The sequence below is a fragment of the Harpia harpyja genome, chromosome 7 (genome assembly GCF_026419915.1).
Source record: "Harpia harpyja isolate bHarHar1 chromosome 7, bHarHar1 primary haplotype, whole genome shotgun sequence".
Lineage (NCBI taxonomy): Eukaryota > Metazoa > Chordata > Aves > Accipitriformes > Accipitridae > Harpia > Harpia harpyja.
The window spans coordinates 8,050,833-8,068,846 of record NC_068946.1 but is presented as its reverse complement, the minus strand read 5'-3'; the positions used below and the strand labels follow the sequence as shown (position 1 = coordinate 8,068,846).

General features: G+C 44.2%; 1 protein-coding gene across 3 annotated transcripts in view; it reads left to right on the top strand.

The window, feature by feature from the left end:
* Nucleotides 1-18,014, top strand: part of PAX7 (paired box 7) — a 101,836-nt gene that overhangs the window by 53,539 nt on the left and 30,283 nt on the right. For all 3 annotated transcript variants that reach the window (XM_052792399.1, XM_052792397.1, XM_052792398.1), the window contains exons 6-7: nt 10,372-10,537; nt 11,147-11,346. In XM_052792399.1, the coding sequence (XP_052648359.1) occupies nt 10,372-10,537; nt 11,147-11,346 (366 nt within the window). The remainder of the gene's footprint in view (nt 1-10,371; nt 10,538-11,146; nt 11,347-18,014) is intronic.

Below are 18,014 nucleotides of genomic sequence, written 5' to 3'. Positions count from 1 at the left end.
CATTTCCACCCTTCCAGAAAATAAGCTGTTGAATGCCAAGCGTTCATGGATTTAAAAATTAAGTCTAATAGCTAAGCAATTCACTTAGCTAATTTAATGGAAGCTTTTATTTTGATCTTGAATGTATTTTGGGTTTTTACACCAGTTTTTGCAATTATCAAACTGATGATGTCAAAGTTTTTATATGGAAAAAAGCCCTAAACAGGATTCTGTGATAATTTTGAAACTTTTCTCCCTGGTGTTTCTAGAGAAGGGACATTTTTCAGAACAAACCTTTTTTTCATAAACAGTTTATCTTTGTCAGTACAGTGTTTTTCAATAGGAAAATAGTTTTGTCAAGGAATTCTTGTCTAGCTGTAGAAATGACTTCTCAAAGCAATGCTAATGTCAAAAGAGACACCAGGTACATCAGTCATGGGTCTAGGCAGTTGAAACTAATCCTTCTATATGATCCTGTTTGTGGATCTGTTTGCCCAAATGTGTTCCCTTTTTAAGGCTAGTTACCAACAAACCCCAGTGCTTATTTCCGTTTTTTACTTGAACAACAGCAACAGAAAGAAATATAAGGTAAAACAAAGCAGTGCATATGCCCAAATTGTCTTCAGGTCAGCACCACAATCCCAAGTCACTTAGAAATTTGTGCACTGAAAATGTTTTTCACAAATAGACTTTGGTGCATAGGTTCCCACGCAAGTAGTCCATCTCCATTTTCCCTGGTGCTATAATGAGTCAGATGTGACAGGCTTCAAAGTATTATCTCAAAAAGATTTCCCAGAAATCTATCAAAATTGTCCCCAAAAAATAGATGGCAGCTTTTGCTTCTCAGCATCACCTGCGGATGATTCAGATGGTCATACCACAGGCAGCTGGGTACAAGCATGCATACTGCTAGCAAGTACATTAATCCCAGTTCCTATGGTCTGGGCAGTGGGTGCTTTCTGGAAATAAATAAGAAGCGTGAAAGGGTGGGTGCGACGTGATGCTGATGTCTGTTATTAATCCCCAGGAAATTCCATGCACTGAGAAACCTTTATTTCAATAACAAAATTAAACTAGACAGCAGGAGTCGCAACCCAGTGCTTTATTGATCATTTTTATGATGGATACCATTGTGGTTTCTGCCTGGGAGAAAATGGATGTTTCGTTTAATAAAAAGGCTCAGAGCAATTCTGCCTCTGAAATCTTGGTGCATTTCTAGGCTACTCACGTAATATGTATTTTATGACACAGTTTCAAACTGTAGTAAACAAACAGCCATATTCTAGATCGTGCTGCAGCGGCTCAGACATGCCAAATGGAGCACACTGAAAAGAAATTCCATTCAATTTTGCTTGAAATTTTTCACAAAGCAATTCTGTTCTCAGTGCGAAGAAGCTGAAAACCACCCTTTACCAGCAGTACTCTGCAGTCTAGTTTCCAGAAGAAACATGGATTTCTCAGGAACTTCTCAAATATATCTGTTGTGTGCTAGTGGGGACCCCAGTGCTCTTTCACCAGCTGTCACTGTTGTCAAAGGTCTACCCTGTTCCTTGAGATGGATGGTGCTTTCTGAAGAGGAAGGTATTATACAAAGGGGCGATATGATGGTAAGCAGGTCTCCCCCAGCTCTGAGTATTAACTGGAGTCATGCAAAGCTGCTGGAGCCTAATGCTGTTTGCTGGTGTTTTGCTTCCCAAACTCTTTGACATGTGTCCAAACTGGCTCTTCTGAGGCAATCCCCCTCCCTTAAAGGTCAGCTGAGAATGTTTTCTTTCTTCCTGAGGGTCCGACTAGTTTACATTTCTTGTGAAGAGGGCTGCGATGAGGTTATGACACAACAGCTGCCCTGTGTTTTTGGCAGCAGCCGGGGCACTGAGAGGCTGTGCAGAGGAGCCGGCAGTTGGGGCTCTCTTTGGCAGAGGCTGGCTTGGCATGCTCATTTTCCACGGCACGGGGCCAGCTGCGCTCTCGCACACCGGAGCATCTAGATAGATGGCCCACGACGAGAGCAGCCCCTGGCACTGCGGCAGCCGGTCCGTGAGAACCGTGGTGGCACTGCCGGTGCGTGTGCCCAGGCACGTCGAGAGACCAGCGGTGCGATGCCAAGCAGCATCCAGCTCCCAGGAGAGGTCAGGGTGAGGGTAGCGCACTGTTCCAGCCAGCTTTAAAGAAGCGGCTCTGCAAGGTAAAGCCAGTGAGGGCTGAATGCAGCTGAGATGGTGAGGAGGGCCCAGATGCTTCCCCGTCATGTCTTGTGGAGATCTTGCTGTGGAAGGATGCTGTTAGTGAGAGAGAGAGGTTGGTTACAATCTTGTAACATTACTTTCTGTCTGCTTAGTGAATTGGTGCTCGATGTCTCACGGCATTGCTGCTGTTCTTTCACATCTCTCCAGCCTGAATTAGAAACGGAGATGCAATTGGATTAAAGGAAGGAGTAACCCATTGCATACTTGCCCCGGCTAATATGCTCCAAATAAGTCCTCAGTCTACCTACTAGTCATATAAAATAATAACCAAAACCAAACTATAAAGTAAATTACCAGGTATCCAAACTGCAGTAGCAAGTCTTTTTCTACCGGAACTTTGGAAAAGCCAGAGATGATCTCTTAAAATTGCAAGCACATCCTATGCCTGTATCTAAGGGTTTGCTTAGAAAAGCATCAGCACTTTTGGTATTTGTAGTAGAATTACAGTAACCAGCCCCCTTGGAAATAGAAAAGTCCCACTGACGGGGGACATAGTCCCAGCTATGTAAGCCTGAGGGCACCTTGCTGGAGAGAGTCAGCGCTATTTCATGAAGTATATTATACTTCACTGAAGATGAAAATGATAAGCCTAATCCTGTAGTCCTTCTGGCAAAGCATTGGTTGAAATCAACAGGAATGAATATAGACTTCAGGATTTGCAGCATAATTTGTCAAGACCAGCTTGTTTTGTATGTGTGGGGCAGGGAATCTGTATGAAACAAATAGAGAGATTTCTGTCAGAAAGTGCTCCTTTGAACTTGCTGGCTTCTCCATTCAGTTCAGTAAAACATGATTTTTAGATAAAATTGTGGATTTTTGTGTTGAGATGCAAAACCTGGAACTGACTTTTTGATGGTTTGTCCTATTCTGCTTTTCTTGGTCTGCTTTGGACCAAGGAGCAGAACTGCCAGCCTCATGGTCACAAGCTGAAAAAGGGATCCCCTGAACAATGTGGTAATGATTTGATTTCCTTACAAAGGACAGAGGGCCCAGAGGCCAAAGCAATGAACGAGATCCCAGTTCCTTGGATGAAGCGGTTGTGTATAACACTGTGCACTCAGCTGGTCTAAATGGAAGTCAGTGAAGTTGCACTGATTTATAGCAGCAGAGTGTCTGTCCCATTGTATTAAAAACAAATAGGGCCTCCCAGAGGTTTTATGAGAAGAACCTTTATCACAAAATTTCCAGTCCAACAAGGGCATGGACCTTATATTTCTCATACACTTTCCTTGTATGTCCTATGTGAACATCTGATTCTAGCAGAGCTACTACCCAGTGTGTGCCCAGTAAAGACAGCAAGTGTGCCATTGCTTCGAGCACCCAGCACGTGTGGCTCTCGTCTGTTCTCAATCTCCCCAGCTAAGGAGGCTTTCTGTTTACTGGGACACCAATTAAATAGATTCTGTTTGGTCAGCAATGGAAAATGCTTATAATGATCAGGAGGAGGGTTTGCCAGGGTGTTTTAATCTTTGAGCCACTTTCCTGTAGTGCTTAAGCTGTTTTTAAAAGCTTATAGCTTTTTCTTTTGCAGAGAAAATCTTGATAGTGGGAATCGATGTGCTGCTGATTTGCTGTTAAAGCCCAGCCTATCTCTAGCCAAACAATAGCAGCGGGAAATCTATTCTCCAACATCTCATTCACCTCTGTGAGGTGTGAACATCAAAGCCTGTTCTGAAATGTTTAAATGCAACACTAACACCATTACGACTTGGCTGTCTAAGAAGCAAGTGTTCAAGTGGAGAGAAAGCACTTCATAAAATACACTACCTTGCAGCTGCTTTCTGACAGCAGTGAACTCATCCGAATGTCTTTCAGCTTCCAAAAGTCCCATTCATCCTCAGACACAGGGTTTATAAAGAGATAAACAGATAAGTAAACAAGAGGCTCTATTTTTTTATTTTATTTTAACAGTATTTCCTCTGACAACTGAAATAATCAGTGAGAGGCACAGTTTGGAAAAAGTAGCACTGGAAAACACAACATTTGCAAACAATCATTCAGTATCCGATAGCTATTTCATTCAATGATAATATTTTTTTTATTTGTAAATATTATTAACTTATATTACAGTAAGTGGTAAAGTTGCATCACTGGGCAGGGTTGGGCTTGGAGCTGTGAAACCATGAGTTCAAACCTGGGCTTAGGGTGTCTCAGTGTGAAAGTGGACAGATCTATCCCATTTTTGCTGCCTCCTGCTTCCCTGTTTGGAGTATGAAATCCATTAGCAGTTATGAAATGTTCATACTGTGATGATCATTTAAAGGTAGAGATGGCCTTTTGGTTGAGGAAGTGTTTGTGATGTGATTAATTCTTAGACAGCCACTCAAAGATTAGAAAGAATATTGCAAGAGTGAAGTAATCAATGTAAAAATCAAATGTTTCTCTGCTAACAATAGTTTGTTTAAAAAAAAAAGTGGTTTGCAAAAAAATCCACATACCACACACTGTTTGTTGGAATTCTTCAATAGATGGTTATAAATAGCTAACACCTTCAGGAACTGGGAGATGCCAGGAGAAATATAGGCTAAATTCATTGGATAATCTCATTTGTGAAGAGTCATTTGTTCTGCTCCACTAACCTTGTTTAATATTTATCTTAACCATATCACCCACAAGTGACAGAGGCTCAGCGTTTTAGGCACTGAACCAAAGTGTCACTAGATACAGCCATATCCCTACACGTGCAGATAAAAATCTCAGTGCCTAAAATCTGTGCACTCTCATGGGCTTTTTTTCTTGTTCTGTAAAGAGTTATCTCGGTAGCCCCAATGATGCTTGTATGTCTCTGACGCCTGTTTTTCACACTCCTCAGCAACTGGTAGAGGAAGCGTAATCATCACTAAACTGTTGTAGGGACTCCCAGGATCCCATCTCACTGTACCATCTCAACCCTTTCCAGGCTGGGAGGGTTGACTCTCAGCATCATCTGAAAGAAGGCATTCAGATGGAGCAATAACTATCCCTGGTCACTCATCACAGTTGCTGCTAGAATTCCCCTCTAAAAGCCTTCTGCATCTGCCTCCTGGGAAGCCCAGGATTTGCAGCATTTATGACTAGTGTGGACAAGTCACTGCAGGGATTTACCCTGGTTCAAAGAAGAACCCGGAGAGGACCTGATCTGGCAGTCACTTCTGTGCAGCCTGAGGAGGGACCTCATCTGATTTTGGTGGAATTTTTTTGGTGTGCTTGGGCCACAAATGGCCACATGACTCTTCTCCACCTGGTTTTTGCAACCTCTTGGGCCTGTGAAAGCAAACACATGTTGCATCTCTTCCATTCTGCTGGAGAGCAAAGGCACGACTTGGCTTTTCTGTCCCTGTTTCCATTTATGAGCTCATTTATCCCATCTATCTTTCTCCAACATCAAGTCCTGATTAGGCTGAGCAGGAACACAACAGGCTTTCTTTCCCACAGGAGGCTCTTTTTGACCTTCCTTTCCTCTCCTTGTCTGACAAATTGTGGGAGCTGACCCATATCTCAGCGGCTGCGGGGATAATTCAGTCCAGCCCCATCCTGGCAGGCAGCTGTCTCTGCAGAGCTGCTCTGCTGGTTGAGAACAAGTGGCTGGGACATCTTGGGCTGGCCGTTGGCAGGGTTGGGTGCAGGGGTTCAGGTTAAATAAGAACCAGTGCTAACCTTTGCCCCAAACCCAGTCTGGCCGGGAGGATGGGGTCTTCTGAAATCAGCTGGTTCTGTAAGGCAGGCAGTGATGAATTGGAGAGGTTTCTTAGTCTCACCGTGCCTTCCTCTCCCATCTGTGAAGGGGATGGTGATGGTAATGGATTGAGTGATATTCTGTGGTGAACATCTAGCGTTCGGGATCCTTGTAACAGCATACTCGCTTACTGAGCAAGGTGCACATGGCACAGTGAGGGACTCTGGTCTTACCTGCATCCTGGGCATGACTAGATGTCATGAAGAACCTGCTTGGATATCTTGTTTCAAGTTATTTTCCATGAGGGCATTCCTATATCTATCTGCTTCCCCTCAGTAGAGCTAAGTGGCTTCTATAATGCATTTCCTGTCTACTTAATACATTCTTTGCAAGACGATTCACAGGGACAAAAGTGCGAAATGGCTCTATCAGGTACAAACTGTTGTCTTCCATGGCCTATATTATACTTCCATACCCTTGGAAAGCAGCACGTTTACGCAGCGCAGGATCTCTTTGCTATGCATAGACAAATGATGATGAAGAACTTGTCTTTTTAAGAAAAAGCAGGTTTCTGACATGCTGTTTTTTCTGCTGTTGAGTTCTTCACGCAGCCCTTTTCCCAAGTGTTGGCTGCGTTTGTCCTAGCATAAAACTCTAGTCGTGCGATCCAGCCCCAGCAGCTTCTAGAACAACACCTCTACAGGCAGACCAGCAGCTTCAAAACTTCCTCTTCTTCCTCCTCTTCTTCCCACCAGTCTGGTTTTAGCAGCCGTAGCCTTCACCCCAGGCTTGACATGGTGTAACAGGATCCTCTGGCAGGGGGAATCTTTAGTGGCTGATAAAACCTTAACTGTTGTGAAATGAAAGCAGGTTCCCTTTGAAGTGCGCCTCGCATTACAGTTAGATGCTCTAGCCTCTATATTTTAACTACCAATAAAATGATTTATAAGCATAAAGGCCTGAGCCACCTTTAAGGCGGGGGAAGGGAAAGAATTGCTAACGTCATTAGCTGGAATGTATCTCTTTTTTTTCTGTGGGTTATAAATAAGGGGCAGAATCAACCTGTTTGGGCCATGAAATGTCCCTTCCTCTGCACGGGAAGATAAATCCTATCAATTTCTTTGTGGAAGGTTTCAGTGTATTTGTGGCTGGGTTCTCCAGCCAGGCTCTGTTAGGAAGCACTATGTTTAAGCATGTAGTTGTGAATCTCATTTGGTGCATGTGTATTTACTATTATTATCGTTTATTATTTGTTTTGCTATGATGCTTCAGCCAAGACAGAGATCTTGCTGTGCTGGGTATGGTGCCTACTGGCACTTAAAGAGAGCCTCTATCTCAGATGGCTGATTGTTGAAATAAACTAAAATGTAAGAAAATGTGGTTTTTATCCTCAGTTTAGAGGTGGTGATCTGATGCATCGGTTGTAAAAGGACCAAAATTTGTTGGACGCAGCAATGTTTCCACTGACTTAAAATCAGAAAAGCAATAGCTTTCCCAAAGTCACAGAAGGACCCCGTAGTGTAATTAAGAACTGACTTCTTTCTCTGGTCATAGCCCAGGTATGAAAATTAGCTTTCATTTCTTCCAAGCCCACGCACATTGTAGACTGAAGTATGCAAGACACCCCGAGAACGGCCCCTGCAGAGGCCTTTCTGGTCGACTCTACCTGTTTGTAAAAGGATCCAGTGTATCCTTTTATCTCCCTTAAAAAAATAAAGTAACTACACACCCTTAACTGGATGTGCAGAAGGAGTCGTACACGTGTGTGAATTTTAATTCTGAACAACGGATGCAAGCATGCATGTTGGTGCATGGACAACAGTAACCTCACGTGGTGTAACATAAGACAGCACGAATCTCTTCAAAGTTGTGTTTTGATCATATGTTAGCCAAGCCAACTGACAAACCACCACAGAGGAGCTGAGTATTTGTGGGGATGTTGTTGGAGAAACGTGTCCCATACTAGACCATCTCACTCCACATGCTTCTTCTGAACTTCTAATCTCAAGTGGATTTGCCAGCATCTGGCTCTTGGTTATAAAAAAGGAACTTTCCCACCCTTTGCAATGTCAGGAAAGTGTCAGAAATCACTGGAGTGGCTTTTACATTCTTGGAGTTCAATTTCTCTTTCCCTCTCAATTCCTGGATTCATAGCTGCTGGGTTATGTTTTCCCTTCAGGTACTTGAATTTTAAATGGTATTCTCAGCATTGAGATCTTATTTTTTTTGGAGTGGAAGCTCTTCCAACCTGGGACTAGGCCTTTTTCTCTGAAGAGAGAAGGTTTATTTATCTCCTTATGTTCAGGTAACAGAAATATTCAGACTGGTTTTATGTCCTTAACTGTGAACGTGGAAGCAAATTATATGAGAGGAGGAGCTAAGTTCTGTATCCCTAATTCAAAGCATGAATTGCACATACATGCATCCATGAGAAAAGCACAGGACTGTCCTCTTTGCATGACCAGGGCAAACAAAAGGTTATTTATTCATTTGTTTTGCTCACTGCCCTAGAAACTGTGCCACAGATTGGACTGTGTAAGAGTTGTAAAGTGCTACAGACCTTAATATTAATCCATTTCTCTCTCCTTAACCCTGTCCTAGATTTTGCTAGCAACTTCTGGTGCCAAAAATGGACACAGAGATTCTGACCTGCATGGACTTTGTTGATCAATGCAGATCGGATGTAAGCTGACCTATTTCTGTCACGCTTTTGGAAGGTTCTAAGGGGTTATGCTACTTCAGCCAGTAGCGCAGTGTAGTAGGAACAGGTCTGTAAAAAGATGCATTTGGTGCCAAGGACCTGACATCAGCACTGTATACATTTCAAGGGGGTTAATTTAGACCAGCTCTTCCAAAGAAAACTGGGCTTTTTTTGTTTTCACTGTACATGGATGTAAATAACAGCGTGAAGTGAAGGACTGCCTGGGACTAGGTCCTTCCTAGGCATCATCAGCAGGTCACACGTGGCTATCATTAGCAGTTTTTAATCAAACTGTTTCCACAGCACACTAGTAGGTGAGTAACAAGTAGAAAGAGCAATAATAGGCTGATCCAGAGAACCTCACAGAAATTTGTGTGTGAAGCTCAGTGTATGCTTGTTTTTGCAGCACCACTGCAGTGCATGTGGACTGAGGGCCAACACTCCATTAAGTAAGCAGCTCTCAGTGAAAATACGTTGCCTTGTCATGCTGAGTGAATTATACATACCCACAGGTGCCAATAAAAAGGCAAACTAACAAGTGACCATTTGCAGGGGGACTCAGTTTAAAGGCCAAAGATACCCACTTTGAGATTTGGATCATGTCTGAAGTGCAAGGTGCATCGAACTAAGGTTCTGCTATACCTAGGGAAGAGAGTTTTGGTTTGGTTCACAAGATGCGGGGACAGTTTGGACTGCAGTGCCTCAAACCCTTGTAACCCCAGCTTCTGATCTGATGTTGAGCAGCTTGGAAGGCTGATGGAGGATTTTTCCCCCCCGAATGCTTTACACTCTTGATTTTTGCTCCATTTTTTCTTGTTGCTGTGAAATTTAATCATGTTTTCTAGCCCTTTAGGCCTCACAAAGTCCAGCAGCTGCATTCTCATCTGGCTTGAAAGCTTATCCGCATACTTCTGAACCCCAAACAGGGATCGGGCCTGAGAGCCTCTCTGATTAAATGAAGTAAACCAAGCCCAAGAGACAGCTTGAGAAGCCCTTTCCACCATGCAGAAGGGAGATTGCCCATGATAAAACACATCAGGGCAGACAAATGCATTTAGAAAAATCTCCCCTTGAGTCTTACAGGTAAACTAGCACTGTAGGAAACATGAGCCCAGCTTTGCACATGCATTAATACTGGGTTTATTTTAATGCACAGAGATTTAAATTGGCTGCAGTACAATTCTAGTGCACACTGCAGTGCCTCTTGCAAGGAGAGCATGTCTTAGCATACAGACAACAGTGATTTGCTGCAGTACAGAGAAGCTAAGAAAACCCTGTATTCCCTCCGGTCTGGTTCTATCTATTTAGCTTGTCTAACATAGAAACCATGATGCTAATCTGTCTATTTATCCCTCCTAACAGTGCAGCCGTGTTGCTATTATGGTACTTAATCCTTCAGCATAATTCACATAGTTGTCAGATAACAAGGCAGAATGGCCAGGTGGTAGCAATGCATCTATTTGGTATGGACTCTTTCAGAATACACAAGCTAAATTATTTCTCTTCATCTCACCCTACTGCTGATAGCACCCTTCCACCCTCTTAGTAGTATCTTTAACAATTTTAAATGCACGTATCTTCACCCAGGAGACAGGGCGGTAGTAGTATTGTCATTTGGGAGAAAGGAAACTGAGAAACGGAGACGAATACTTACAAAGTCTGTGTCAGGCAGTGACTTGAACCTGGTTTTGGCCAGTGCTGTAATTCAGGATGTGTTTCCATCAGCAACCCAGGTGAGATGGGACAGCAGCTCAGAGTGAGTCACACGTGGTCTTCCCTTTCCCCATCAGGTGTGGTTCAGCAACCGAAGAGCAAGATGGCGCAAACAGGCGGGAGCAAACCAACTTGCAGCTTTCAATCACCTGCTGCCGGGCGGCTTCCCACCGACAGGAATGCCGACTCTCCCCCCATACCAGCTGCCAGACTCCACCTACCCAACAACCACCATTTCCCAAGGTGAGCACCTGTTTGCCTGTGCTGCTTCTCTTCTCTTGCCCTACATCAACCCATTGTCCCTTCTCTTTCTGGTTCATGACATCCCACTAAGGCTCTTGTAATACATAGGTGGTTTTCCTTCAGTTGGGAAGACCAGGTTTTTCCTCAAGTCAGTGGAAACTCCACAGTTTTCTCCTCTGCCTCATGGTACTTTCTCCTGTGACAATGTGTCTCATGACTGTAGTTCTTCTGCTGAGCTTTGAAATTGTGAGCACATCACTATAGAGTGAGTATCATATAGGCGATCCCTCATTCTGGATAAAACTCCATACTGGGATTCAGTGGAAGGAATATTGCTAATTCCAGTTGGCTCTGGCCTTGGCCTTTACAAAGGAATTTACGGCTTCTGCCTGGGGGAAAGTTAAGAGAAATTTCAGATATTTCATCCCAGGTTTGCATATTTTGTACTGTGCATAAACTGTCACATGGTATGCTTGTGTTCACATGGACCACAGAGATGGTGGGACCCAGAAGCTGAGCTCAGGATATCGCCAAACCATCGATCCACACTTTGCACAGTCCCAGCTGTAACACCCCATGACTGTTTATCTCTAAATGCTCTCTCCACAGATGGGGGAAGCACTGTACACAGACCCCAGCCGCTGCCGCCATCCACCATGCACCAGGGAGGGCTTGCCGCAGCTGCCGCTGCTGACACCGGCTCTGCCTATGGGGCCCGACACAGCTTCTCCAGCTACTCAGACAGTTTCATGAATGCTGCAGCTCCTGCCAACCACATGAATCCTGTTAGCAATGGCCTCTCTCCACAGGTATGTGACCCGCTTCCATTCTCTTTCTTTGGCTGAGAGTATTTGGCTGGTCCAGATCCTCTGAGAGCAGGGCAAGCTTCAGGCTATCACAGTGTATTATGGTTAACAAGGGAGTTATTGTTATTGTCACGAATTCTTAGAGGCAGCCTAGTTAAAGCAATTAGTTAATTTGTGTATCAGCAGTATCTCTATCCTGAGCTCAGCACTGTACTGCCAGAGCATTTGTATCCTGTTAGTTCCCATATTCAGTTTAGCACACTGTAATTGCAAACACCAGGACCCAAAGCATTGGTGTTTGTCTTCTCAGCCCTCCAAAAAAATTCCAGTGCAGGTGTGGGCCCTTCAATTGTGGATTTTAGCCTGATAACACCACACTTCGGTTTTTTAGGTACTTTTTGCAGCCTCACTTCAGAAGTAGGCCATGATTTGTGAGTGACTGATCTAGAGATTAGCTGAGGCCAGCTTGTCCGAGTCTGGGTGGAACATGAAAGTGCCATGGATCTGAGCTTCCACAAAACACAGGGATGTAGACCTGGGATTTATATTTGAGAAACTAATTGTCATGTAAACAATTCTGCTAATGCTTTCCACAAGGTCAGAATAAGAGGTGTATGTAAGCTTTAAGAGAGCAAAGATACATTTCACACGCATCTGTCTGTGTAGAAGAGTAGAGCACGTGTATTTTAAGTTTACCAGGCAACAGCCACGGCCTCCCCATGTAATACACTGTTGATTTTAAAATCCCTGACTGAGCTCAGAATAGAGCACCCGTGACCTGACTCTGGGATCTGTGCTCCAAGACTCAGCACAGCTGCCTTCCAAAGGGCCCCAGACCAGGCTTGACCAGATTGCTGCCAGTTGTGTGCGTGGCTTTTCAGTGCTGCATGTGACAGAGAAGCAAGCCTCAGCAGTGTAGAAAGGTTAAAGCCTCCATCATCAGCGGGTCTAGAGACAGCAGAGCTTGTGCTATGTGTGTGTTATGGGAGTAGATTTATGTTCTCAGCTGGTGAGCTCCACTGAAGTCAGTGGAGATGCCAGGATGCACGCCACCTGAGAATACAGCCTACTCTCTCTGTTGCTATCCTGGTATAAGAATTCTAATCTTCTGTCACCTCATTAGATTAGAGCCTTTAACCTTCTCTTTGGTTTACTTGATGTAATCTGTTTTCCAAATGCACATTTGATTTTAAGTGGAACAAGGCACATACGGTATGCTGAGAATTAGCAGCAAGGACTTGCATTCATGTGGTGCCTGCCATCCTGGAGGGGTACCAATTATGTTTTACTTTTGGTCTCAGTCACTTGTGAAATATGGAGACATACGAAGTGCACTTACAGCAGTTTTTTCAGAGTGGCCCATAACACTGTTTAAGACAGGAAGTGCAAAATAATTTGAAACTACAGGGAGAAATTAGGTAGGCATCTGAAATGAAAAGGCTACAACTGTTAGAGAGGAGTCCAATAAATGGGGACATCAGAGAGATATATAGATTTTAAGGTCCAATACCTTGTGATCTCTCTTGTGTGAAAACAAACATTGTGTGTCAATGGAAAGAGGGAAATTTTGCAGCTTCTCTGAAATGGTATAAAAATCCTACTTCTAGCTTTGAATGGTCATAAGATAGAAAATGTAAAAGTGTGACTGGCATGAGGCTGAATATTGCCTCAAACAGTGTAATTTGGGGGGGAAATAAGGAGACATCTTTCTGACAAGAGATTTCTAATAGCACTAGGCTTGGGAGATGAGCATATAGTGTGGAATTCAAAGGCAGACTGCAGGTTAGATGGTCCAGGCCACGTGATTAATTCAGATTATCACAAGTGCAATTTAGCACCATAGAATAAGTTAAGGATGAGATCCATGTGATAAGCTGCACAAGCACTAGACATATACAAGTCCATCATGCAATTTCCATTTCTGTACCTTCATCATCTACTTACTAGTCCCGCTCACTAAATCAGAGGCTCATTGAAATGACCAGACCAATGCTTTTTCTATGCTTATCCCTATCCCAAATTACCCTGCCCTCAGGCTCAGGCTGGGGGAAGATAGAGTCCTGAGCCAATAAGCCCTTTGTATGGGAAAGAGAGGATACATTATCTGGCAGTCTTGAAGAAAAGAGAGCTTTGCACCCCCAAGAAGGGGAGATTCCCATTTTCCTAATGCTTTTAATCATGTGAGGGCCAAGATATCAGCATATAAATTCTTCTATTTCTTTTGTGCACAGAAAGGCTAACTCAGGTTATTTTATGACTGCTTTATATTTAGTTATCTTGCTACCTTCCTGCCTTTCTAAGCCCTCTGCTGTTCCTAGTGGAAGGATGCAAGAAATACTCCTAATGGCATGAATGAGAACTCTTAGAAGTGTCCTCTTTTATGCAGCGGGGTGGGTAAAAGTTTTGTGAGTCTCAATATGGGATGCTCTGTGTAACTTATCTGTGCATAATTCAGCCATTCCGCGGCATTACAGGTAAAACCCATTGCACCTCAACATTCTCATCCTCCCGTCCAGCTATTTGTGGTATCTGGTTGCTCTCTGCAGGGGTAAATATCAACTACAGGGAAGGAGGGAGTTCAGGAGATAGAAAAAAAATTGGGAACTTAAAATGATGGCAATTTGTCTGAGCTGCAAACAGACAGTTCTCTGGTTTCATCCCTTAGCAGCAGCAGGAGGGAGATTTCTTTGCAGTTTAGACAAGGAGGTAGGGGCCAGCCTGGCCGAGAGCTCCCAGCATTTGCTGCCGCTCGGCACGCTATCCAGTTACCCCAGGATTGGGTGTCCCCGCCAGAATCCACTAGACGGGCTTGGTGCTGGCAGCTGAAATTCTAGAGGGGAAGCATGGCATTTCCATTCTCACAACAGAGAAAAGGGGATTACGTTTGGCCACTGTGGGCTCAGTCCCCCCATGCACACACGCACTTTAGTCCTCCCCCTCTTGACAGAAAGAGCAGACGCTGCTGAAAGTTTTACCCGGACTTCACATGGGAAATGGCCATGTTTCTTGCTTGTTTTCCAGCCTGTAGCACACAAAGCCTTGTGCCTGACCAGCTCAGCTTCTGGATCCCCAAAGCATTTCCCATGCAGTTTCCCCGGTGTAGAGGCCATTCTGCCTCTATTCGAGACCTGAGACTGCCGAAGAGTGGGAGGTCAGCTGGGAATTTTTGTCTTCAGTTACTTCATCCCATGATGATGTTTTTTGTGACGCTTCATACAAGAGCACGGACTTGGTTGTACAAAGGGTAGTCCCACATGATTAAACCACTACCTAGCATGATCTCTCATGTCATACTCTTTCCTAGACCTTAGTGAGAGACCTCAGGGTAACCCGAGCAGTGATTTGTGATGGTTTCTTGCTGGGACAGCCTTTGTAAGAGAGAGGTTTTGCTCTGACTGTTGCCTGTTTGAGAAAGTGAAGTTCACAGGCTGGCCAGCTGCAGCCAGATGAGTCACCTTGCATCTGTCAGGATGCACTGGGTGGCTGCAGCAGTCATGGATTATCAGAAAGTAGCTCAGTACTGGGGAGCCAGACTGTGCAGCAGCAAGGTCCCCATCGCTCCCCAAAGGTTGCGTGGGTCAGCAGCAGCTGTCACAGATTCAGCTGGGCTGACTCAGTGGCTCATAACTGCCTCCGGGCTGGCATTAATGTCTGTGCCAAAACTTAGCAAAGATATAGAGACCTGAAGCAAAGTTAAATATGAAGAGTGAGTAACCAGTTAGCAGTCATAGTGCGTGTGATTTCTGGCCCTGGAGCTTCTGTCTCATCATTTCTCACAAGAGTGGGTTGTAAACCAACTGTGTACGTGGGTGGGTGGGATTTCATAAATACATTGTAAATACTTCCAACTCATTTTCGTCCCACAGAGGAATCATTTCCCATTTATTTGAGAATACCTATCAACCTCAACTAGAACAAGGCCAGGCACCAAGACAGCCAGGTCATGCTTTGCATCCATCTCTTTCGAAGTTCAGACCTGTGCTAACTGAGTAGTGCCGCTCACTGTGGCTGGGATAAGGCTTGTGACAAATAGCTCAATATAATGGTAAACTCAGTATTAAGTCCAGTTATGTCCTGATCAGCATCTGACAGTCCTTCAGAAACGTGTGTGCTGCAGTGTGGGCTGAGGTGGGAGGAAATTAAGTGAATTAAGCAGTACATTACAAGTCAACATAAAGAGACTTTCCTAGATTTCCTGGGTGCTTTTCAAACAGCAAAGAAGTAGGGCTATACTGTGTTCTGGGCTGCTTTCATCTCTAGCGCATCTCTTCTGCTTTCTAAATTGTCTTCATGTTTTTTAGGAGGATTTGGTCCACTGCTTCGTCTCCTAAAATTTCTGCTGCCCTTTTAGATCCAGGCCTCTGTCTTAAATGTGTCTGACCATTCACTGTAGCATGTTGGGGTCTTGCAAGGGGTTATTCAAATGCAAAAGATCATTAGTTTGTTGCAGATGGCCTCTGTGTAGCTGGAGAACTTATTAAGGTATAGTTGAGAGTCAGGTGTTTCCTATACTTTCATAAGATGTTATTTCTGAGACCTTTGAATCTTTTAACAAGCCCACAGGATCACCCAGAGATTAAGACAATTCCAGAAATATGAAGAGCCAAGAGAAACTTGTTCACCATCTCATATTTGTTGCTTTAATTTTCTCAGGGCTTTCGGTGGCTTTTTTGCTCCATGAGCAAATTCATTCCCAGTGTAATGGCAGTATCTGAAGGTTGGATTCAGATTTTACAATTTTTGGTTTATCACCATTTCTTGATAGTGTTCCTGGAGGGCCACTTGAGGCACAGGTCAGGCTCTGCCCAGAAATTTACGCTCTAAACTCAGGGACCTTTTTAGTCTGCACAACCATAGCACAGTTTTGTTTTTCCTGACATTGTCCCAGGGCTCCATTCTCTTCCACCATCCAGGATAATGTTTTCCTCAGCCTCACTGGGGTGGGATTAGAGATCATCTGAATCCCTGTCAGGAGCACACTGATCCTGGCAGAAGCATGAGAAGAGCCAGCTGAGCCCTTTTTTTGGGGGGAAACCTGGCAATTGGGAAGGACATGATGTTAGCTGGTGAGAGGGGAGCAGGCATCGCGGTGTCTGGCTCCAGTGAGACAGCGCTCCTTCCTTCAGTGACATGGATCCCTTCTGTCTGGTTCCTTTTTTTTTTCTTTTTTTCTTTTTTTTTTTTTTTTTTTGTCGGAGACACTGTGCCTATAATAAGCATTCAAAATGAGTCTTGCTGGGCCAGGAGAAGGGGAGGGGAAGAAAGAGGGGGAGGAGAGGGTGAGATTTGGGGGGGGAGGGGGAAAGGGAGGAGGGGGTTTAAATAGCAAAGAATTAGGAAAAAAAAATCTGATGCAAATCACTAGTAGAGAGAAAATTATGTGCAATTACCCAAGCGATACTGGGCAGCCGTGCCCACCCCAACCAACAAGATCTCATTAACAAGCAGAAAATAAGATTGAAATGGTGTGTAAAAGAGCTGAAAAATGAATTTGAATGCTGCATTTGTCCACAATTACCCCCTCGTTCACACATATTTTATTGCAATTTTTTTATTATTCTTAATCTTTCCATCCCTCAAAGCAGATTGGGAACATCCTGGCATTACAGTTGCTGAGGGAGGAAGCATTAAGGATTCCCCGTTTCCCTGAAAGGAGACCCTTCTCTCACTTGAATTTTAAAGGGTTGGTTTTGGACGGATAAGGATTCATTTCTCCGGCTTATCGTAGTGTAGGAACATGTTCTTCTCATATTCTTTAACCTCTGGTGCTCCTGGGTGCCACCCCACACAAGGGTTTTTTCTTTAACCTTGCCTCCTGAGTTCCTCTACCTCCTTTTTCTATCACTCCTTCCCCTTTCTCCTACCCTCCTTTTCCACTCCAGTTTTTTTTCCATGTGGTCTCTGCCCTCTTCTCCCCCAAACTGCCTCCTCTGCATTCCTCCTGCAGCCCCATCTCTCTAGAGGACCATGATTCCCTCAAATGAAGTGTCTGCCCTTCAGAAAGTGGCTGCTGTCCCTTTTCTGATTTGCAATTCTTCCTTGCACCCTGTTTCTTTCCCAGTGAGCGGTCTTCAGCCTCCCCACGACATTGTGGCAGATCGCACGCAGGATTTTTGGAGAAGGAGGTGAACACGTGCTAAAATACATGTCCTTTTTTTGCCAAGGGGATGGAAAAGGGGGAGTGGGAGCTCCAGGTTTCTCTCTGGGAGAAACTGGCTTTGCTGAGACTGTTGGCGTTTTCCCTTGCTCAGTGTCAAATGCAGCTCTGTCTCTCTAAACTTTTAACCTATGTGTCCCAGGAAAGCTGGTAGTTTTTCCACTAAAGTTTCTTGCTTTCTTTTTTTTTTTATTTAACCAAACAAAGCCCATCTGCTCTTGTCAATTAGACGCCTCTGCTCCCAGCAACGGGAAAAGGGGAGAATGGAACATTTTTCTCATGTGAAAATAGATACGTATTTATTTGCCTGATTCCTAATGACTGCGAGCGAAGGAGTAGGGTGGGAAGGGAGAAATTCGTATCTGAGGGGCCAATTCACTTTCTGTCAGTCTTGAGGTTTCATGAGTTTCCTTGATTGATTTGGATGCTCTGGTCCCATTGAAAACTGATTAGAAACAAATAAGGCAGTGTCTTATTACCTTAACTCTAACTCTCATGCTCTGGGTGGCACTGA